The sequence below is a fragment of the Ziziphus jujuba genome, chromosome 3 (assembly GCF_031755915.1).
Source record: "Ziziphus jujuba cultivar Dongzao chromosome 3, ASM3175591v1".
NCBI lineage: Eukaryota > Viridiplantae > Streptophyta > Magnoliopsida > Rosales > Rhamnaceae > Ziziphus > Ziziphus jujuba.
In genome coordinates this window covers 14,832,105-14,855,032 of record NC_083381.1, presented here as the reverse complement: position 1 = coordinate 14,855,032, position 22,928 = coordinate 14,832,105, and the positions used below count along the sequence as shown (strand labels likewise).

Below are 22,928 nucleotides of genomic sequence, written 5' to 3'. Positions count from 1 at the left end.
TGGACCATCTCTACTCACTTTGTTGGATGGCCCAATGAAAGAAAGACCCAACAGAATGCCAGTTGACCATTATAAAATTGGGATTTTGTTATTTTAATTCATGTGAAAAAGTTCAGAATATATTACAAATATAAAATTTATATTTAAAGGTCTTTTTTTTTTGTTTTTAAATCACTGGCTTTTAAATTTGGAAGTTTAATACAGTGCTAAATTGATTGTCAAGTGCATCAATCTTGTGCTTCACATACTTGAAGTTGGCTTTCACATGCAAAACATTCAACACATTTAGCTTATCATCCATCTCACTGATTCATAAATCATACATTATAATTTTTTTAAAAAATTTGGAAGAAAGAAAAACAATTTCAAAATGGTAATGAATTTACTAATTAACTTTCTCCTAAAATTAAATGGATATTCTTGATGGTTCCCTCCCTACCATCTCCATTCAAGGAATATTTGAGTTTGCCTAACAGCCTGAGATGCATGCAATATCATTTGGGACGAGATTGTCACCGTCAATCTTGAATGGAGGATTTTTTCCTTTTTTTTTTTTAATTTTTTTTTGTTTTTATTTTTTTTTTTGTTTGCATATTTGATGAGGAAGGTGGCCAAGGCACTTTACAATTGATTCAGGTTTCTAGAAGTTCTTACATATACAGCCCAAGAACTTAAAAAACAATAATAATGAGAGAGAAAACAATAATAATGAGAGAGAATAAGTACAGATCAAAGTTGTTGGTCTATCAGAACTCAAACGAGGCAACCTTTATCTACTACTTGGAGTCATAAACTTTTTGACTTCATTTGATCAATTTTTTTTTTAATGTTATTTTCTTCAGGTAAAAATTTTCTTTGACCAAATAGAAGTTCCCATACTAAATTTGGAAGCATGAAAAAAATTTATAAAAACTGCATGCATAAAAGTACTTAGAGTCTTTTTGTGGGAAATATCAACAGGGAATTCCATCAGACAAAGTATATAAATACCAACCTCTAGTATTCATTTTCTTCACCTCAAAAAACTCTTTCAAGTTTCAGCAATACATTACTAGTCTTCATTTTGTTTTTTAATCTCATTTTTCAGTCTCATTGAGCTACCATGAGTACTGTTCTATCTTATGGACCTAAGTTCACTTCCTTCATTCCTCCTGCTAGGCTTTTTAAAGCCTTGGCCCTTGATGCAGACCAACTCTTTCCAAAGATTGCTCCCAATGCAGTGAACTCGGTTGAAATCATTGATGGAGATGGAGGTGGTGGAAATCGGTGAAGGATTGTATTACTTGTTGGGGGAGAAAATAAATTAATTCTACTATACTAATAATTTATACAAGCAAATACATTGATATAATATAAAATACTCATACACATGCAGCAGAACCCACACACATAATTAAGACTCAACACATAAACACAACTCTTAACATTTATTAACACATGAAAGCTCTCTCTTTCTAAGAGCTTACTCTACTCAATTGAGTAGCTCTTTCATTCACACCAACCGAGAGCCTCCTTGGAGCTCACTTGTGTAGCTCACCAAGCAAGGAAGCCAAAGCTTCCTTTTATACTTGACAAAATCGGTTGCTTTGGCGTTCTCAAAGCTTCTAGACTTCTCCACTATGTCCTTGCTCTCATCCCCAATTTTAGATATTTTTTTCACAAATTCCAATGCTCAACTTCCAACCAAGTATATCAAATATACTAGTTAATTCTAGAATCTTCTAAGTCAATATTGATCCTTCAATTCTCCCCCTCAATATTGACTTCCCATTCTTTCTTTTCTTCTTGAGTGCTGAAAAATTATCACATTCTTCCTTTGGTGTCTTGGCATCTCCAGTAGGCTTCGAAATTATCCCCTCCATGGTAGTCTTAATTACCAACATGCCTTACTAGCTTTGATCTTCCACTTCATCAAAGCAGCGACATTCACCAGCGACATAATCTTGTCGCCTCCAACGATCTCCCAGAAATTCTATCCCTGCAACGACCACATATATTGTAATCTATGCTATTGAGCTTCCACATACCTTCTATCTTTTGAAGGTCATTCATCGTGGTTTGGTGGTCCGCTCACGCACCAAACAAGCTTGGTCCCAAACAGCAAGCTCCACAATCCCAGATTGTGCACGATCATACGAAGCTCCACCAACAACGATTCTTGACCACCTCTTGCCACTGCAGTCCTAGACTGCCTCCATGCATCACCGCGATCCCTGATTGCCTCACAACTTTATGGTCCTTGACCATCCTCTGGCACTTGTGGTCTCTAACCGTTCACCATACGGTCTTTGACCGTTTCCTCCAATATTGTGGTCACCAATGCTCATGCCTTGATCCCTAACAAACTCTTACATACCACTCTTTTATACCAAGCAAGACACCAAAACTTACTAAACCCTTTAAACTATTATCCCATTGAATCTTACCCCGCTCTGATATCAAATTGTTGGGGGAGAAAATAAATTAATTCTACTATACTAATAATTTATACAAGCAAATACATTGATATAATATAAAATACTCATACACATGCAGCAGAACCCACACACATAATTAAGACTCAACACATAAACACAACTCTTAACATTTATTAACACATGAAAGCTCTCTCTTTCTAAGAGCTTACTCTACTCAATTGAGTAGCTCTTTCATTCACACCAACCGAGAGCCTCCTTGGAGCTCACTTGTGTAGCTCACCAAGCAAGGAAGCCAAAGCTTCCTTTTATACTTGACAAAGTCGGTTGCTTTGGCGTTCTCAAAGCTTCTAGACTTCTCCACTATGTCCTTGCTCTCATCCCCAATTTTAGATATTTTTTTCACAAATTCCAATGCTCAACTTCCAACCAAGTATATCAAATATACTAGTTAATTCTAGAATCTTCTAAGTCAATATTGATCCTTCATTACTTGGGTTTGTATCATTATCTCCTTCATCATCATCATTATCATCATATTTCTTGGAGTAAGTTTCTCATTCCCTTAATGTCATGAATTTGAAGGAAGCCACTTCAACTATTCAAAGCAAAAGATTGAAGTAATCGACAAAGACCACTTCGTTTATGCGTACAGTTTGACCACTTCGTTACGACGCTTGGTAAGCACCCTAACGAGTTTAATGCTTGCTTTGCCGCAAGTTCTTAGGAATGCTATCCGAAAAGGTAAATCCCTGTTAGGAAGTCAATACAATCCAAACTTACTGGCTACAAGGCTAGAAATTAGAAACTACTATATATGATGGTTACCACATATATGATGGTTACAAACTTGAGAAAATCTCTTATGAGAACAAATTTATAGCGGCTGATGGAGGATCCATTATCAAGAGCATCGGCAAATACCATACCAAGAGCGATGACCATGATATCACAGAAGACAAAATCAAGGCGGGGAAAGAAAAGGCTGCTCATCTCTTCAAGGTAGTTGAGAAGTACCTCCAAGAGAATCCTGATGCCTACAACTGAACCAGTTTTACCATGTTATCTCTACAAATTGTTCATTGAAGTGCATTTTCCAATAGTTATGCCCACCGAATATCTGGCTTTAGGGAAATTTTTTTTTTTTGTTTTTTTTTTTTATTTCTCAGAATGCCGAATTGAAAACATTCCATTTCTAAAATTTTACTCAATAAAAACTTGAGTGATCATCAAAGATATTACTTGCAAATCGTGAATGCTCCACTTTCTTTGAGGAAGTGCATAGAAAAAACAGAGTAAAAAACAGGGGAAACCTACAGAACAGAACAATCATTGCCTACCATTCAATGAATATATATTGTGTGTGGCAGGAAGAAATAGTTGCAGCTTATTTCTTTAATTAAAGTTCACCAAATTAACCTAACCACCATATATAGTAATCGAATTTCTAGCTTCATAGCCAGTAAATTTGGATTGTATTACATTCCTAATAGGGATTTACCTTTTCGGATAGCATTCCAAAGAACTTGCGGCAAAGCAATCAGTAAACCTCTTAGGGTGCTTATCAAGCGTCGTATCACAAATGTTCATTAAGAACTTTTGAAGCATTTTTCAGAATGTTGCATCAACCTCCTTTGACAATTAGACAATTTTGATTAGAGTTATTAACTAGGTTAGTTCTCGAATTATATATCCATAGTTGCACTTTGACCCCTAAACCAATTTTTTATTTTATTTTATTTTTTTAGTACTTTGGTTCATGAACTTTAGTTTTGATGTACTTTTGTCCTCAAACTATTTATTGTCTACTTTTTAACATTTTTGACACGTGTAGTGTACTTGATGCAACATGCAAGGATCGTATGGTGTTGTATGATTTTATGATTTTGTTGCATGTTTCGAAATTACTAAAACGAATAGGTTAGCGAACAAAGTTCACCAAAAAATGGAGTTTAGGATCCAACGTGCCAAAAGAAAAACACAAAAGGTTTAAGAACCAAAAGGCAACCAAACATAACAGAATCAATAGCCCTTTTAATTAATTTAAAGGACTAATTTTTGGCACTGGTTTTAAGAGTTTTAGAAGCACTACGAAAACATACTTTAAATCGGTACTTAAAAACAAAACAAAGCTTCTCCAACTTTTACATCTTAAATAACTACTCAAAATATGATCCTCAATTTTGTACAATCCACAAATGGACTTATTAAACAGTTAATTTTTTTTGTCTTTGGTTAAGAGAGCACACCACTTACACCAAGCCTTTTCTGGATCATTTCGAAAGGCAATTTGTTTGACCAAACAGAAAACAAGAACCAACATGTGTAAATTGGTCCAATATTGTTTGTATATAAAAATTATAAAACAGGTAATATATATTTACATATATTGACTATTACGTAAGCTTGAACAAATGTATAATACAAATTAATAATTAAGTAGTCAACATGAAAGAAAAAGCCAATAGAATGCCAGTTAACTATTATAAATTGGTATTTGACTTTAGATTTAAAGTTTAATACGGTGGTGTATTATTTGTCAAGTGCATCAATCTTTTGCTTCACATATATGAAGCAGGTTCTGCACGTTCAGACAGTATGTACCTCACGGTTTCTAGAGGTTCTCACATGTACGGCTTAATAAATAAATAAATAATAAGGAGATAGAAAAAGTACAGATCAAAGTTGTTGAGTCTATCAGAACTCAAATAAATAAAACCTTGATTTATTGTACTTGTGAGGCTTACTTTTTAAGTCCCTTTTATCAATATCTTATTTTTATTTGTTAATTTATTTATTTATTTTTTGCCTCATGAGCAAACTTTCTTTGACCATATAGAAGTTTCTATGCGAAACTGGGAAGCATGCAAAGGATTTTGCAAAAACTTCATGCATAGAAGTATTGGATCTACAGCCTATAAGGGACATATCAATAGGGCAATCCTTCACACACCAATTCTATAAATAGCACCCTCTAGTATTCACTTTTCTCCACCTCAAAAACTCATTCAAATTTCAGAAACACATTCCTAGTCTTCATTCTTTTCTTTGATCTCATTTCTCAAACTCTTCTAGCCACCATGGCTGTTCTATCTTATGAATCTGAGTTCACTTCCTCCATCCCTCCTGCTAGGCTTTTCAAGGCCTTCGTCCTTGATGCAGACAACCTCTTTCCAAAGATTGCTCCTAATGCAGTTAAGTCTGTTGAAATCATTGAAGGAGATGGAGGTGCTGGAACCATCAAGAAGATCACCTTTGGTGAAGGTATGGATTACTTGGTTTTTTTACATCATTATCTCAATCATAATCATCATGTATTTTTGGAGTCATTTTCTTATTGCTTTAATGTCATGAAATTGCAGGCAGCCACTTCAACTATTCAAAGCAAAAGATTGAAACAGTCGACAAAGACAACTTCGTCTACGCCTACAGTCTGATAGAAGGAGATGCCTTGACAGACAAACTTGAGAAAATCTCTTACGAGAACAAGTTTATTGCAGCTGATGGAGCATCCATCATCAAGAGCGTCAGCAAATACCACACCAAAAGCGACAATCACGACATCACAGAAGACAAAATCAAGGCAGGGAAAGAAAAGGCAGCTCATCTCTTCAAGGTTGTTGAGAAATACCTCCAAGAGAATCCTGATGCCTACAACTAAAACCAGTTTTATTGTTCATTGAAGTGTGTTTTCCTACAGTTATGCCCATCAATATCTTGCTTTTGGGCTTTCAGTTTTTAACATTTGTATTTCTTTTACAATGATAAAATAAAAGCATCTGGTGAGTGATCACCAAATATATTGCTTGCAAATGGTGAATTTTCCACTTCCTTCAACTAAATGCATAGCAAAAGTAGAGTTTAAAACTGGGGAAACCTACAGCATATAACTTTCAATGGCTACTATTCAAATGAATGTCAACTCTTAATAGTTAAGAAACCATGAAGGATATTTTAAGAGTTTTGCATCAACCTCCCTTCGACAATAATTTCCAGATCTAAAAGCCTCAGTCAAATTTACTTCTATAGATTCTATTGAGCAACAATGTTAATTAATTTAAAGAGTAATTATGTCAAATGCTTTCTTTTTTTTTCTTTTTTTCTTTTTTTAATATTCTTTTGACAGTGGTTTTTGGTGTTTGTAATACACGACCCCCTCCACCCAAAAAAAAATAAAATAAAATAAAAAAAGAGAACAAATAAAATGATCCAATAACTACTCCGAAAATGATCATATCAACTATGTGCAATCCACATGAACTTATTAAACAACTAAAAGCTTTTTGCCTTTGGGAGAGAAAGCAAACCTCTAACAGAAACTCAGCCTTTTTTGGATCAATTGGAAAGTCGATTTGTTTGACCAAACACAAAACAAGAATCAACAACCCTAAATTGGTCCCACATTGTCCATGTATAAGATTCTACAAAAGTTTTAAGCTTCTTCTTCTTTTTGTTTTGTTTTGTTTTTTTTTTTTTTTTTTTTTTTTGGGGGGGGGGGGGGGGGAGAATTTTCTATTCAAATTCCAAAATTACTCACTGAGATGAATGATCCACATGTACTTGCATTGAGGAACCATTTCCAATTGAATGATCATTTTGAGGTTCATTATCTTAATTTAGATAAAAAAAAAAAAGTTAACCAATATACTTTAATTGATAGGTTCTGTAAAATATATTTCATAATGCATATATTTTGACTACTTATAAAAGAAAATGATTCTTTTTCAAACACGACCGTAAAAGGTTTATGAACTTGCGGTCAACGTTGACCATCAGTATTCTACTCTCATTTTTCTCTTGTTCTCATATAACTAGCATATTACTTTTTTATTATTTTGTGACAAAATTGATATGCTACCAGCTTAATCCAATGGGATACTTTTTATATATCATGCTTAGTTTACGTAACTCACTCTAGTTTACGTTACTCATTCCATCTCTTTGATTTGCTTGACGTAGTCAATATTATTCAATTATATTTACGAAACCTTTCCACCAAATCACTCTCATACAGTAGACCATCTAGAATCCCTGATTTTTATTCTTTCATAATAACTTTTTTTGCCTTTGAGAACACCATCTTAAAAAAAAAATAAATAAATAAATAAAGTTTGAACAGCAATTCCAATTCCAAAATCATCCATTAATTATTATGGAGCAAAATTTTGTGACCGACTCTTTTACTCTAAATCAAGAATATTTGCAGTATAATACATACAATTGTTTTCAGACATTTAGTTACTCAACTAAAATCATCAGCTATACGTGGTTGAACGAGAAATAAATTTTGGTCACATCTTTATCATTAAATTTTTTAGTTGAGAAGGATATTTTGCTACCAATTATAATTTAGTTTAGTTGACAGCCTGTTCATATATATTTTAAGGAGGCTTGGAGTTTTTATTTGTTTTAGCCATAAAACTGCTTGTGGATATCACTGCTAGGCCTCCTTAAAGCATGATTTCCACCAATAGCAGCAATGGAATTGACATTATTAACCATTCACTAATTGTTATCTTTTCTCTTTTTTCTTTTGACAACAATATTTTTATTGGCCTTAAATTTCTCGAAACTAATGAAATTAGAGAATTATATTATTTGTGAAATTAGTTAGCAGCCAGAGACTGTTGGAAGTGTTTTTCTCATACATTAATAAGGTTATTATTATTATTATTATTATTATTTATTTATTTATTTTTAGAATCAACATTCAAAGGCTGATTTCTTTGACCATATAAAATCTTCCATATTGAATTTGCAAGCATTAATAAAATAACTTTTTAACGACTGCATGTCTAAATTAAGCCTTGAAATAAACTCAACTCTATAAATACAACGTTTTGGCATTCACTTCTCATCATCACAAAAACTCTAAGTTTCAGCAATAGGTTCAACTTTTCAATATTCTTCCTTTGATCTCATTTTCTAAACCCTATTAACTATCATGGGTGTTCTATCTTATGAATCAGAGTTCACTTCCTCTATCCCTCCAGCTAGGCTTTTCAAGGCCTTTGTCCTTGATGCAGACAACCTCTTTCCAAAGCTCGCTCCTAATGCGGTTAAGTCTGTTGAAATCATTGAAGGAGATGGAGGAGCTGGAACCATCAAGAAGATCACATTCGGCGAGGGTTAGTATAATGTTACTTAGTTTATATCAATTTTTTCTATGATCATCATGTTCATTTATTATTTTGGAAGTACTTTTCAAACATTAAAAACTAAGTACTTAAGATTATCGCCAAGTTTCGAATTCAGTTTCGCATTCTCTCATTGTATGGATTTGCAGGCAGCCACTTCAACTATTCAAAGCAAAAGATTGAAACAGTTGATAAAGACAACTTCATCTACGCCTACAGTTTGATCGAAGGTGATGCCTTGACAGACAAACTTGAGAAAATCTCTTATGAGAACAAGTTTATAGCGGCTGATGGAGGATCCATTATCAAGAGCGTCAGCAAATACCACACCAAGGCCGATGACCATGAAATCACAGAAGACAAAATCAAGGCAGGGAAAGAAAAGGCTGCTCATCTCTTCAAGGTTGTTGAGAAGTACCTCCAAGAGAATCCAGATGCCTACAACTAAAACCAGTTTTATGATGTTTTCCTCTGTGTCATTTTCATTGAAGTGTGGTTTTTTGTTGTTGCGCCAATCAATGGCTTGTGCTTCTTCTTCTTCTTCTTTAATCTTTTTTGTCAGAATGTTTTAGTGTGAAGATTTGTATTTGTTTTTGTATGGTCAAATAAAAACATCTGGTGATTGATCAGAAATTATATTACTTGCAAATAGTAATGCTCCACTTTGTTCAACAACATTGCATAGAAAAATTAAGCAGAGTATCAAAATAGGGGAAAACTATGGAAATGTAATTTGAAAGTACCTCCCATGTCCCAACTACTTGTCTCAAAATTTCAAAGCCTTCTACTTTTCCTAGTTTCTTAAATTCCAATTCTAGGAATAACTATCCAATGAATGTTTTCTGTTCCAAGAACAATTATCTTTTCTAGCTCAAAATAGAAATGTTTACTTTAGATTCCAATATTTCTTTCTATGAAAGCTACGCAAAACCGAGCACCATGGTGCTAACTAACACTCTTCTTAGACAAAAACTAATGCGCATATATCTGAATTGCATACTTTTCTATAAGAGACGTGACCGTCTGGAGAGCATTTTATAGCACTTTTAGCAAAGCAGGCTATAAAAACCTATTATGCAGGTCTAATTGTACATATATATGAAGGAATTGAATGAATAATATATAGAGGCGGCAAAGCCAGCCAAGTATAATGAAAATAAATAATTAAAATAATTGATTAAATGAAAACAATAATATTGAAGGCGGTTGTACCAGCCAAGCAATATAATTTAAATGAAATAAATGAATGATAAATGCTTACTTGATTATGGAGAGATCCACAAAATTGGTATCTCAATTGATTACAAAACACTCAAACTAACACTCAAATATTTTGATTACAATTGATTATTGAAGAATTGTGGGGAATAAAGAGAAGAAGAAAAGAGGAGAAACTCTGCCAAGAAAACTCTCTAATTCTCTCTCAATATTGCCTTCAACAAAACTTGATTTGGAAGAGGAATGGGGCTCCTTTAAATAGGCAAAGGAGGGCTCGGTTCCTGTTGATGAATAGTGATTGAACAGTGATTGAACAGTGCTCTGTCGGTGAACAGTGCATGAATAGTTGATTGAACAGTGATATGCTTTCGGCTCCTTTTACTGTTCATGAATAGTGATTGAACAGTAAGTCTCGTGATCTGCTTTTGTGGGTGGAATTTTGAAAGTAACTTTGTACTGTCAAAGATTCCTTCTGGTGATTATGATTTAGTCAGACCCTAAATCATATGGATCTTGACTGTCTTGGTAGTCAGCCCATCTTGTGCCAAAAATGCCTTGTGATTTGGATGATTCTGCTATAGGTTGACTGGAGGCATCATCAGATGTTTCTGAGTCATCTGATAATTGGTCCACTTCTTCAATTAATTTTTGAATGTGAGCAAGCATTTCTTTCTTTGATCTAGTTGATTTACTGGAAGTTTGACTACATGATGATTTAATTGGTTTAGGAGGAGAAATGGGAAATTCATCCATGACCATTTTTTGAGTTCGGTCTGAATTCCATTTATCCCAACATTTAACTGAATGAATTCGGTGAATAATATCCTGTTCTCTAGAATATTGCCATTTGAATATCCAAGAGACTTTATATTTAGACATAAAAATTAATTCAATAGGAAATCCAATTTCTTTGGAAGTGATTTGATATTTTTTGTAAAAATGATTGATTAAGTTTTGAATTTGTGATGGAAGATGTTCCTTTTTAGGACCATGATCACACCACCATTGGAAAAACCAGCTAGGGAAATTTCGTTGAAATTTTGAATCCCAACTGATAAACCAGGAGTGATTAAATGATTCATTTTGGTGATAGAAGATATATTCCCAAGCATCCATATAATCATAATAAGTATAGGTGTAGGGAATCATGGGGACGTCACCAGGATAAGTGATCTTTTTTGATTTATAGGCTGGTTGGTTCCATTCTTCTAGAGTGATTAATTTGTGGATCCAAAGTTTGTTGGAGATAATGGTTTGATTATCGTTTTTGTCAAAAAGTGGGGTTATGGTTGCTGATTGAGTATGGTTGAGGATGGCAGTATAGTATTTTAGAGTCATGCTAGGTGATTTGGGTATGAAATGAAAATTAGGCGGTAAAAATTGATTAATAATTTGGGGGATAGAAGTTAATTTAGTAAGAGGAGGTTCGATGTAAAATAAGAGTTGTTTGAAGATATCAAAATAAGGGGTTGATTTGGCTTGTGATTGATTAAGAGGAGTGAATGGTTGGCTAGTCATTAAACTATACAGATTGTATGGTTTGGTCAAAGCAGTTTGGTAATTGATTTGTCTGATTGGGATAGGATGAGAAAGATGAGTTGATTCCATGGGAATTAGGGAGTGATTAGTGGTTATTTGATCCTCATCGGGGAGTGGTTGATTATGGGGTGATTGGGTGTGATGTGGAGAAAGTGGGATAGACGATCCTGTTTGATTGGAAGAAGGAATCAAGGATTCCTTTGGGGTTGATGACCCCTTTTTCTTGGGAGGCATGATAATCCTGCAGAGAGATTTCTTTTCCTGTAAACATTCTCGGGTTAGGAAATCAGGTATGCAGTTTTGATTTCCTTTAATGTATGCAATGTCAAAGTCAAAAACGCTTAAGATAGCTTGCCATCGGGCAAAAATCTGTTTAGATGCAAGATTTTGAACATCTTTTTCTAAAATATATTTGGCACTTTGGCAATCAATGCGAACTAAAAATTTTTGATTAAGTAAATCGTCTTGAAATTTGGATATACATAATACTAAAGATAAAATTTCTTTTTTAATAGTACTATAATTGATTTGAGAAGATGTCCATGTTCCAGAATGAAACCGGACGATTTGTTCTGGGGAATCAGAGTTGATTTTTTGTAATAGAATTCCTCCAAAACCTATGTCGGAGGCATCAGTTTGAACAATTTTAAATGCAGAAGGGGAAGGGATGCCAAGACAAGGAAGAGTCTTGACATGTAGTTTGATTTCTTGAACAAGCTTAGTATGGGTGGAAGACCAAGGTGGAGGTTCTGATTCATTGATTTCTATTTGCCAAAATCCTGATTTCATATCGAATTTTGAAAAAATAGTAGCTTGATTAAGTCTTTTGATTAAATCTTGTTTATTTGGAATAGGATACCTAATCCACTGAAGACACTTGTTTAAGGGTTTATAATTGATTACTAATCTAGGGGATCCTCTTTCTAGTTCAGCATTTTTCTGGACATAAAAGGCAGAACAAGACCAAGGGGATTCACTAGGACGAATTAATTTTTTATTTAAAAGATCATTAATTTCTGATTTGCAATATTCCATTAATTCTTGATTCATCTGAATAGCTCTAGCTCTAGTAGGGATATTCTTTTCAACAAAATCTTTTATATAAGGTAATTTAACAATATATTTAGCTCTATGCCAAAAGGCATTAGGGATGTCTGCACAGATTTCTTTGATTAAATGTTGTTGGAAATCATTGATTTTTTGTTGATTATAAGAAGTAGATAATTGATTTTCGATGTGTTTATATTTAATTTCATCCTGTAAATAATGTAGATGTTTAGTTTTATGTTGAATGAAATTAGAATTTTGGTGTATATTGTTTGATTTCTGAATAAATTTAAATTTGATTTGTTCACCTAAAGGGTGACTGATGATTCCATCATGTTCTGTGGTGAAGGGGTATAACAAAGAGAGAAAAGGGGTGCCTAATATGACTGGATCTATTAAATTTTTAATTAGAACAAAGGAGGTGATAAAACAAACATTTTGGTGGCAAATATGGGCTTGATTAATTTGATACTTTAAATCCATTTTACTACCATTAGCAGAATTTAATTTTTCTTTGGTTTTGGTATAATATTTATTAGGGATAAGACTTTCATGAATGCAATTTAAATCTGCACCTGAATCTAAAAGTGCAATTGTTGTTAATTGAAAATCTTTTATGAGTAAGGTGATTTTAATATGCCATTTTCTGAGTTTGATTTTTTGAATTGAAGCTATACAATTATGATGGGAAGATCCTTCTTCCTGTTCATCAGGTTGACTAGGATGATGAGGATTATCCTGAATAAATTGTAATCGATGTTTGATTAAATGATTTTCCATTTGTAATTCTTTAATTTCAGACTTGATTGTTTTAATTTCTGTTTGTAAGTCTTGAACAGTGATGGGTTTATTTTTGGATTTATTAAATGTTTGTAAGGCTTCTGTTAAACATATTTTTTGAGTACTTTTATGATGTTGATTTGTTTCTTTGTGATTATCGGTGATTATCTTTTTATATTTTTTCATGTATTATATTCTTTCATCAGGATTTTCTAATTTACTAAGTAATTCTAAAATGATATCTTCATCTTCTGTAGAAGTAGTTAAGACACTAAGTGATTGATTACAACAGGTATCTAGACAACAAGCATCTAAACATCCTAAAGTAATTTTAGGGTTGTCTGTGTCACTAGTTGATTTAGTGTGAATACTTGATTCGTCAGAACTTGATTCAGTGTAAATATTGTTTTCACTATGTTCACTATCTGTGTTATGTAGACCTAAAACATTGATTAAGTTTTGTTTTTGATCTTCTGGTATTTCTAATTGTTTGATTGTTTGCTTAGCTTTGCAGTTATTAGCAAAATGACCAAATTTATGACATTTAAAACATTTAATTTTAGTATTATCTTTTGAATCTTTTTTATGTTTAGTTGATTTATAGAATTTATTAGGATTAGATTTATTGAACTTATGAGATTTATAATAAGGTTTAGAATGTGAATATTTATTATGTCTAAGAGTGTTCTTGTATGATTTGTTTTTGATTTTGTTTTGCCTAGAGGGTGCTATAGTAGATAGACCATATTGTTGACAAAAGTTTCCTAATTCGTATTTAGTTTTCTTTTTATCATTATTTAGTTGATTAGCTATTTTCATATCAGTGCACATTTTTAATCCTTCTTTTTTGATTATTGAGACTATATCGCCATAAGTTAATGAATCGTAGTCTATGTGACCACTATCATTACTTAAGACATTTCTGATTTTTCTAGCAAATAATTGGGGTAGACCATTAATAAATTTTTCTTTCCAAAAAGGTTGATTACTATCATCTCTCATCATGATTCCAGTGGTAAATGTTTGGACATACCATTCAAAATCACTAAGAGTGGGACAGTGTAAATTGGTTAATTGACTATGAATTCTTTCTGTGACAGCTGTAGGGGTTCCTATAAAATGTCTAATGATTGTGGCTAACAAGGTATTGACACCGTCAGGGACACCTTGACCTATTGATTCGTCAAATATGGGGAATCCTTCTTCATCTAATTTGACGGCATGAATGATTTCTGATTTAGATTGATCTGTTAAATGTTTTTCCCACCAGTAGTGTAACGTACCAGTAAAACCTGTGACTAATAATTCAACAATTTCAGGTTGGGGAAGGTTTTGATTAGTAAAATAACTATTAGCAACCATGGACATGTGGTGTAATTTGGTTAATATTTCTTGTTCTTTTAAACCGTCTATATTCCATTCGTATAATTTATCAGAACTAACAGAGAATTGATTTTTAGAGGTGGATTCTTGAAATTCGGGGGGTAATGGTTTGTTATTCCATTGTTTAAAATTATTAAATCTTGGTTTGTGATTTTTAAGTCTATTAATATGATTATCTAAGGAAGATTGATTTGATTCTGTATCAGAAGAAGATTTATTGTTGATGGTAGCTAGATTAGAAGAAGAGGCTTCATGTTTTGAAGTTTTTAATTGTAATTCTTTTAAGAGTTGACTCAGTTGATTAGTTTTAGTTGGAAGAGTTGGGACTTTTGTAATATCTGGAAATTTTATTAGTGGTTGAGGTTTAATTTCTTCTTTAGAGGATTTATCAATTTTAGTTTCTATTTTGTCTAACTGTTTACCTATTGTAATTAGACTTTGATTGGTGTAATTATTTTGTTCAATAACTTTCCTAGTTTCATTAATTAAATCGTTATTTTCATTTGTAGAAGTTTTAAAGGGTGAAGCTATGACTTGGTTATTTAAATGGGGAATGATTATTTTCTCAACTGGAGGATGACTAGACAGGACTGTGGATTTATCTGATTTAATCCATTTTTCTTTTGTTAAAGTTTTTAAATTGTTTAAGGGATAGTAGAATTTTTCAAGAAAATCAAAAAATTTAATATCAAATTTAAGTTGTAACATTGTTTGTTTCCAAGTTTGCCAAATTTCTTCTTTCTGTTCTCTAGTGTGTGATTGTCTATATTTGATTAGTTTGTCGTGATTTTTATCAGACATCATTTCTTGATTTAATTGTTTCCAATGTGGTTTAAAGGGTGTATCTAAGGTGTTTAATTGGGGATCTATAAAATCTGAAGCTGTGGGTGACTGTGTGGATTGGATTTCTTCATCACTGTAACGAGGTTGACTTACTTGTCCAGTGTGGTGAATTGATTTTAATCTAAGATTTTTAAGTTCATTTTCTAATCTTAGTTTGTGTAGTTGTTGTTCCAATTCTTGAATTTTAATTCTTTGTAAATCTTTTTCTATTTCATGATCTCTTCGAGATATACTATCAGAAGAGACTGACTCGATGATTGGTTGATTAAGGGATCTTCGGGAGGAGGTTTCTCCTAAGGGTTGATTAGATCTAGAATTTCTATCAAAAGAGATTCGAACTGATCCATCATCAGATTGTGAGATGAACTCAGTGTTGGTTAATATATTTTGAATAGGTGTTGGACTTCGGACATCAGTTAATACCCAATCAGAGGGTAAATTAACATCTGACCATTTGATTAATTTAGGAATTTGAATATTTAAATCTTGATATTGACTCTGGATTAACATAGTATGACCTTTAGCATTATGTTGTTTAGCTTTAAAGTTCATATTAGTTCCTGAGACTTTGTAATGAATTCTGTAAATTAAGGCTAGGGGTTAACGACCTTCGTCAAAGTGATAACCCGAAGTTTTTAAATTAAGAGTTAAGACCTTTAATATGCATGGGTCTGTTAAACTGACTGGAAAATTGGGATAACAGTCAAAATGAACAGGACCATTACATAAACTGGTTTCTATAACTCCAAAAACACTTTGATTAAAGTTTTTAAAGCTTGCATCTCTAAGACACAGTAGTATAGATGAATTGGTTCCTAATTTGGTTAGGGGTTTGATTCCTATTTGGACTAAGCCTATGTGCATAAATTTATAACCATCTTTTAAATGTTGATTGATGTTTGATTTAGTGAGTAATTGGCAGGTTTCATGATCTTTATTGATTGTGTAAACTTGTTCAACAGTTTTAATATGTGATTCACTTTTAAAGGAGGACAAAGACCAAGTTTTATGGTGGTAGATTTCACGAGGGGAAACTGGGGGTATATTCCAGTCTGGGTTGATTGATTCACTAGAGGTGAAACTATAATGTTCTTCATTAATTATATCGGGTATTTGATTTCCATTAAGCGATGATCTAGAGCTAGTACTTAATCTAGAACTAGTAGAAGAATTAGATCTAAATAATTTATCCATTTTCAAATTTTAATTTTTAAAACTCTATTAATTCAAATTTACTATTGTCATATGATTGCTCTCTTCCCTTGACCTCTCAGACCGCTCCTCTCATGCCTCACCTGGGACTTATTGTTCAGACACGGACCATTTACTATTCAGCTAGGGACGAACACGAAGGACAACAATAAAGTTGGCTTAATAAACCTTTAAAAATTAAGACAAGGAAATGAATGAATTAAACAGATATATATATATATATATATATATGTACAATTATACTAGGTAAGATTTTAACGTTTTGAATTTTCCTTTTTAGTGCCAAAAGTACCCATGAAGTGATTATATGTATTAAGCAACTTTTGAATTTTTTTTTTTCTCGTCCTGTTTTATTGTTATTTATTATTTTCCTTTTTTTCTGTTTTGTGTGTTGGACATTGAAGATTTTGATGTTCAAAAATCTATGTCAATGAAAGATGGCAAGATTACTTTGGTGGATATAGACTGTCATAATTACATATATATTAATTAATATAACTGATGAGAAAGATTAGTATATCAGCTTGAATAAAACTCCAAGCTGTGGTTAAGGTTCCCTCTGTCTGGGCTTTCACAATTTTGATTTTTGACAATAATTATATATGGGAAGTCCCTCATAGTTTAAAGAAAATTAATAGAGGAATTCTAGATGGACTAGAAATATATTAAATATTTCCTACTTTTTGATGTAGTTCCTTGGCATTTATCCTCCTTTCTGATTAAAAAAAAAAAAAAAAAAGTTTCCTTACTTCTTGAATCAGTTTCTGCGCAGAAAAAATGAGGACACCTCCATCTACCAATATGTAATTGGAGGCTTAAATTTTTTTACTTCTATTTTATAAAATGGTTATATTTTTCATAATAAAAAAAAATATGGATCAAGGTTGTTTAGTTAGAACTCAAATAAGAAAAACTTGAAGTACTACTTGGAGGCTTAAACTTTTGACTTCCTTCTAACAACTTATAATTTTTTTTTATATTTATTTTCTGAAGCTTGGACCAAACTTTTATTTGACCAAATAGAAGTTTCCATAGAAATTTGGAAGCATGCAACACATTCCAATGGGGCAACCCTTCACTTCACACCAAGTCTATAAATACCACCCTCTAGTATTCACTTCTCTTCATCTGAAAAGTTCTTCAAATTTCAGAACCAAATTCCAAGTCTTCATTCTTCCTTTGGTATCATTTTATGAACCATTTTAGTGATCATCATGGCTGTTCTATCTTATGAATCAGAGTTCAGTTCCTCTATTCCTCCTTCTAGGCTGTTCAAGGCTTTTGTTCTTGATGCAGACAACCTTTTTCCAAAGATTGCTCCCAATGCAGTTAAGTCTGTTGAAATAATTGAAGGAGATGGAGGTGCTGGAACCATCAAGAAGATCACCTTCGGTGAAGGTTAGTGTTACTTGGTTTTCACGTCATTATCTCCTTAATTGATCATCATGTTTTTTGGAGTAGGTTCCTCATTTCCCTTAATGTCATGAATTTGCAGGCAGCCACTTCAACTATTCAAAGCAAAAGATTGAAACAGTTGACATAGACAACTTCGTCTACGCCTACAGTTTGATCGAAGGAGATGCCTTGACAGACAAACTTGAGAAAATCTCTTACGAGACCAAGTTTATAGCAGCTGATGGAGGATCAATCATCAAGACTGTCAGCAAATACCACACCAAAAGCAATGACCACGACATCACAGAAGACAAAATCAAGGCTGGGAAGGAAAAGGCTTCTCATCTCTTCAAGGTTGTTGAGAAGTACCTTCAAGAGAATCCTGATGCCTACAACTAAAACAAGTTTTACCACTACATGTTGTTCATTGAAGTGTGGTTTCCTGTTGTTATGCCCATCAATATCTGGGCTTGTTTTTCTTCTCAGAATTTTGTGGTGTGAACATTTGTATTTCTTTATTATGATCAGATAAGACATTTGATGAGTGATAACCGAATATATTACTAGATCATAATCAATGTCTACTATTCAATGAATAGCTACTCTGACAGGAACAAATAGTTGGGTGTCAGTACCTTAAAATAAGTTTTGATTGCACATAACTTGCACCAAAAGAACCAATAAACATAAACTTGTTAGGCGGCTTAGCAAGCCTGCTGCCAACAAATATCAACTCTTTATGATTAAGAAACTGTGAAGCATATTCCAGAATTTTGCTTCAAACCCCCTTTGAACAATTATTTCCAGTTGTAAAAGTTTCAATAACATTTAAGGATTTGTGGGGATTTGAATTACTGTGAAGAATTTTCTAAATAGAATAAAAAATGAGCTTCCAGTTTGTATCCTTTGAATATTTCCAGATGGAATCATCTTTAAAAATATATAAAAAGGGTACTGATAAAAGAGATTCTCCAAATTTAACATCTTACATAGCTACTCAAAAGAATGATCCCCAATTATGTAAAATCCACATGGACTTGTTAAACAATTGTATAACATCTACAAACACATTTTTTCTCCCAAAAAAAAAAAAAACAAAAAAAACAAAAAAAACAAAAAAGGTTTTGTGGATAAACCGAAAGGCGATTTGTTTGACCAAACAGAAAACAAGAACCTAAGTTGGTCCCACATTGTCTATATATAAAATTATAATCTTCTATCCAATTCCCAATAATTAATTACTCATTATATGGCCCACATTTATTGAGGAACCTTTTTTTAATTAATTCATCATTTTGAGATTCAATTCCTTAATCCAGATAAAAGATACCAAATATACTTTGCTAAATAGATTTTTGTAAAATGTATTACATATGTTGACTACTATGTAACATAGATCTATCTCATTATATATATCATTTTGAATCTATGTATGTAATTAACAGTTATAACATCATGACATCCTGATGGAATTATCTTGTGAATTCAAGCATATCCTTTCAAGGATACTAAACTATTGGATCTACATATGTATTTTGATAGGATACGTTTGAAACTGTATGATAATTCTATTAGAAAATCATGGTAATAGAGTGACTATATAAATTATCAATTAACAATAAAAAAAATTAGTGAAAAATTTTAGTAATCCAACATGAAACTTTAGTGAAAAATAGATTTAACTTATAAAAAAGAATATTTTAAATTAAAAATGACTTTTATTAAAAACAATAGTTGAAACGCCTAAGAGGAATGATTGTTTTCGAAGCATGGGGTTCAAAAAGTTTAGGACCATGCAATCAATTTTGACCATCACTATTCCTCTCATTTTTCTTACCCATAAAACTATCATTACTGTTCTAAATGACTTTGTGAGAAAAAAGCATCAAATCTACAAATTTAAACCAATGGGACACTTTTATCATGCTTAGCTTAAGTAGCTTCATCTTTTTAATTTTCTCGACTATAAAATATAAAACATAGTTAATACATTAATTATTTTTTAAAAAAACTTTTCTACCAAAAGCACTCATTTACAGTAGACCATCTAGGATCCCTTATTTTTATTCTTTCATCACAACATTTTCACCTAAGAGAACACCATGTTAAACAATATTAATGTTTGAAAGGCCTCCATTGGTTTTTAGAGGGTGAGAGTGTGATAAAGAGTTCAAAGCTTGACTTCATCCAATGGCAGCCAGGGAAGTTGGCATTATTGACTAACAATGTTCTACTTTGACTTAATTTTTCTTTTTTTAAATAATGCAGTTAGAAAAATAGTCCTATTTTATGAAATAATAAACACATTTTTCATAGCCCATATTCTAATGAGGCATCATTCTTTGACCAAACAGAAGCTTCCATAGTAAATTTCAAACCATGCCTAAGTAATTGACCTGCATGGACATACCAATAGGGTAAACCTTCAGACAAAGTCTATAAATAGCTACTCTAATATGCATTTCTCTTCATCTCAAAAACTAATTCAAAGTTTTAGCAATACACTCCTAGTCTTTTCACTCTTTCTTTGATCTCATTTTCGAAACCCTTTTAGCTATCATGGGTGTTCTATCTTATGAATGTGAGTTTACTTCCTCTATCCCTCCTGCTAGGCTTTTCAAGGCCTTTGTCCTTGATGCAGACAACTTCTTTCCAAAGATTGCTCCCAATGCAGTTAAGTCTGTTGAAATCATTGAAGGAGATGGAGGAGCTGGATCCATCAAGAAGATCACCTTCGGCGAAGGTTAGTATTAGATAGTTTTACACCATTATCTCTTTGACATCATGGTTTTTTGGAGTCAGATTCTTATTCCCTTAATGTCATGAATTTGCAGGCAGTCACTTCAACTATTCAAAGCAAAAGATTGAAACAGTTGACAAAGACAACTTCATCTACACCTACAGTTTGATCGAAGGTGATGCTTTGACAGACAAACTCGAGAAAATCTCTTATGAGACCAAGTTTGTTGCAGCTGATGGAGGATCCATCATCAAGAACGTCAGCAAATACCACACCAAAACCGACGACCACAACATCACAGAAGACAAAATTAAGGCTGGGAAAGAAAAGGCTGCTCATCTCTTCAAGGCTGTCGAGAAGTACCTCCAGGAGAACCCTGATGCCTACAACTGAAACCAGTTTTACCAATGTTTTCTCCACATATTGTTCATTGAAGTGCGGTTTGTTGCTGTTATGCCCATCTCTTCAAGGTTGTCGAGAAGTACCTCCAAGAGAATCCTGATGCCTACAACTAAACCGGTTTTATTGTTCATTTAAGTTAGTTTTCCTATAGTTATGCACATCAATATCTGGCTTTCGTGCTTTTCTTCTTTTTTTTTTTTTTTCCTCAGAATATTTAAGTGTTTGATATTTCTTTCATTGTAATCAAATAAAACAATCTGTTGAATGAACATCAAAGATATTATTTGCAAATAGTGAATGCTTCTCTTCCTTTAGAAATATGCATAGAAAAAACAGAGTATAAAACAGGGGAAACGAGAGATAAAACTAGTCAATGGCATAAAAGGAAAATTAGCACAACAAATATTTTAGCTGGAAGCAACTATCCTATAAATATCTTTTGTGACAGTAAAAAATATTTGTTGTAGTTAAGGATGGATTTCTTTTCCTATCTGAAACATGACCTTCTGGAGAAAATTTTAAAGAATTTCCATCAAAGCAACTTATAAACTATTTAGGTTGCAAAGAAAATTGATTACTAAAAGACTTATATCATGTTTTCATTATGCATGTTCCAATGAAAATCACTATATCCACACTCCTTTGGCTCCTTATACCAGTTCACCATAGGCAAATGTCTCATTTTAATCCTCTCTAGTCCTAAAAAATATATTCTTATCAGTTAATAAAACTATGAAGTATATTTTAGAATTTTGCTTCCATTTCATTATTCAATTATTTTCACTTTGGTCAATTACTCATTTATTGAAGAACCTTTTTCCTAATCTGTTCATCATTCTCAGATTCAATATCTTAATTCATATATACTTTGATAGATAGGCTTTCGTAAAATATATAACATGTGTTGACTCACTACTAATCCCAAAAGTTATAGCTTTTAAGAAGTGGGGCCAACAATACGAATCAAGCTAACACATAATTCAACATTGACTACTATATGTGATTGGTGACAAAGATCTATCTCTCTATGCCAGCTTGGATGTATGTATATAATACTAAATAGTAAACACTAATTAACAATTAAGTAATACAATATTAAATTTTTGTGAAGTGAGCTGAAACTTGCAAAAAGATTATTGTCCAATTTAAATGCCAAAGAAGAATGATTGGTTTTCATGCATGGAATGAATATGGAGTTCAAAATGCTTAGGACCTTGCAGTCAACATTGGCCATCACTATTCTTTTTTTTTTTTTTTCCTTTTTTTTTAATTATTATTATTTTAATTCCATAAACAGGTATTACTACTCTAATTATTTTGTGAGGGAAAAAAAAAAAAAAAAAAAACGTTAAATCTACCAACTCTAACGCATGGGACACTTTTTATCATGCTTAGGTTTAGATGATTCACTCCATGTCTTTAATTGCTTTACTATGAAAAATAAAACATGGTAAATATTAGTTGTCATGTTTTTCAAACTTTTCCACTAAATTAAGCACTCTCCATCAACATCATGCTTTTTGGAGTCAGTTTCTCATTCCCTTAATATCATGAATTTGCAGGCAGCCACTTCAACTATTCAAAGCAAAAGATTGAAACAGTTGACAGAGACAACTTTGTCTATGCCTACAGCTGGATCGAAGGAGATGCCTTGACAAACAAACTTGAAAAAATCTCTTATGAGAACAAGTTTATTGTGGCTGATGGAGGATCCATTATCCAAAGCGTCAGCAAATACCACACCAAGAGTGACGATCATGATATCACAGAAGGCAAAATCAAGGCAGGGAAAGAAAAGGCCGCCCATCTCTTCAAGGT

General features: G+C 32.6%; 4 protein-coding genes and 1 pseudogene across 4 annotated transcripts; all 5 read left to right on the top strand.

Moving 5' to 3' along the window:
- Positions 1-935: 935 nt before the first annotated feature.
- Positions 936-3,461, top strand: LOC107422262 (major strawberry allergen Fra a 1-3-like; annotated as a pseudogene).
- A 1,916-nt stretch (positions 3,462-5,377) lies between these two features.
- On the top strand, positions 5,378-6,227 carry LOC107422285 (major strawberry allergen Fra a 1.05). Its single transcript, XM_016031714.4, has 2 exons — positions 5,378-5,678; positions 5,777-6,227. The coding sequence occupies exons 1-2, from the start codon at positions 5,495-5,497 to the stop codon at positions 6,073-6,075; spliced, it is 483 nt and encodes a 160-aa protein (XP_015887200.1). The 5' UTR covers positions 5,378-5,494; the 3' UTR covers positions 6,076-6,227.
- A 2,046-nt stretch (positions 6,228-8,273) lies between these two features.
- LOC107422297 (major strawberry allergen Fra a 1.05) lies at positions 8,274-9,192 on the top strand. Its single transcript, XM_048477865.2, has 2 exons — positions 8,274-8,542; positions 8,701-9,192. The coding sequence occupies exons 1-2, from the start codon at positions 8,359-8,361 to the stop codon at positions 8,997-8,999; spliced, it is 483 nt and encodes a 160-aa protein (XP_048333822.1). The 5' UTR covers positions 8,274-8,358; the 3' UTR covers positions 9,000-9,192.
- An 8,516-nt stretch (positions 9,193-17,708) lies between these two features.
- Positions 17,709-18,526, top strand: LOC107422294 (major strawberry allergen Fra a 1.05). Its single transcript, XM_016031723.4, has 2 exons — positions 17,709-17,971; positions 18,069-18,526. The coding sequence occupies exons 1-2, from the start codon at positions 17,788-17,790 to the stop codon at positions 18,365-18,367; spliced, it is 483 nt and encodes a 160-aa protein (XP_015887209.1). The 5' UTR covers positions 17,709-17,787; the 3' UTR covers positions 18,368-18,526.
- Positions 18,527-20,436: 1,910 nt separating this feature from the next.
- LOC107422293 (major strawberry allergen Fra a 1.05) lies at positions 20,437-21,403 on the top strand. The gene is made up of 2 exons (XM_016031722.4): positions 20,437-20,711; positions 20,803-21,403. Exons 1-2 carry the CDS (start codon positions 20,528-20,530, stop codon positions 21,099-21,101), a joined length of 483 nt encoding a protein of 160 aa, XP_015887208.1. The 5' UTR covers positions 20,437-20,527; the 3' UTR covers positions 21,102-21,403.
- The last annotated feature ends 1,525 nt before the right edge of the window (positions 21,404-22,928 follow it).

Coding starts and splice junctions, on each gene's coding strand:
- LOC107422285 (XM_016031714.4), top strand. CDS start 5,495: ATGGCTGTTCTATCTTATGAATCTGAGTTCACTTCCTCCATCCCTCCT. Junction 5,679..5,776: donor GAAGATCACCTTTGGTGAAG/GTATGGATTACT, acceptor ATGAAATTGCAG/GCAGCCACTTCAACTATTCA.
- LOC107422294 (XM_016031723.4), top strand. CDS start 17,788: ATGGCTGTTCTATCTTATGAATCAGAGTTCAGTTCCTCTATTCCTCCT. Junction 17,972..18,068: donor GAAGATCACCTTCGGTGAAG/GTTAGTGTTACT, acceptor ATGAATTTGCAG/GCAGCCACTTCAACTATTCA.
- LOC107422297 (XM_048477865.2), top strand. CDS start 8,359: ATGGGTGTTCTATCTTATGAATCAGAGTTCACTTCCTCTATCCCTCCA. Junction 8,543..8,700: donor GAAGATCACATTCGGCGAGG/GTTAGTATAATG, acceptor ATGGATTTGCAG/GCAGCCACTTCAACTATTCA.
- LOC107422293 (XM_016031722.4), top strand. CDS start 20,528: ATGGGTGTTCTATCTTATGAATGTGAGTTTACTTCCTCTATCCCTCCT. Junction 20,712..20,802: donor GAAGATCACCTTCGGCGAAG/GTTAGTATTAGA, acceptor ATGAATTTGCAG/GCAGTCACTTCAACTATTCA.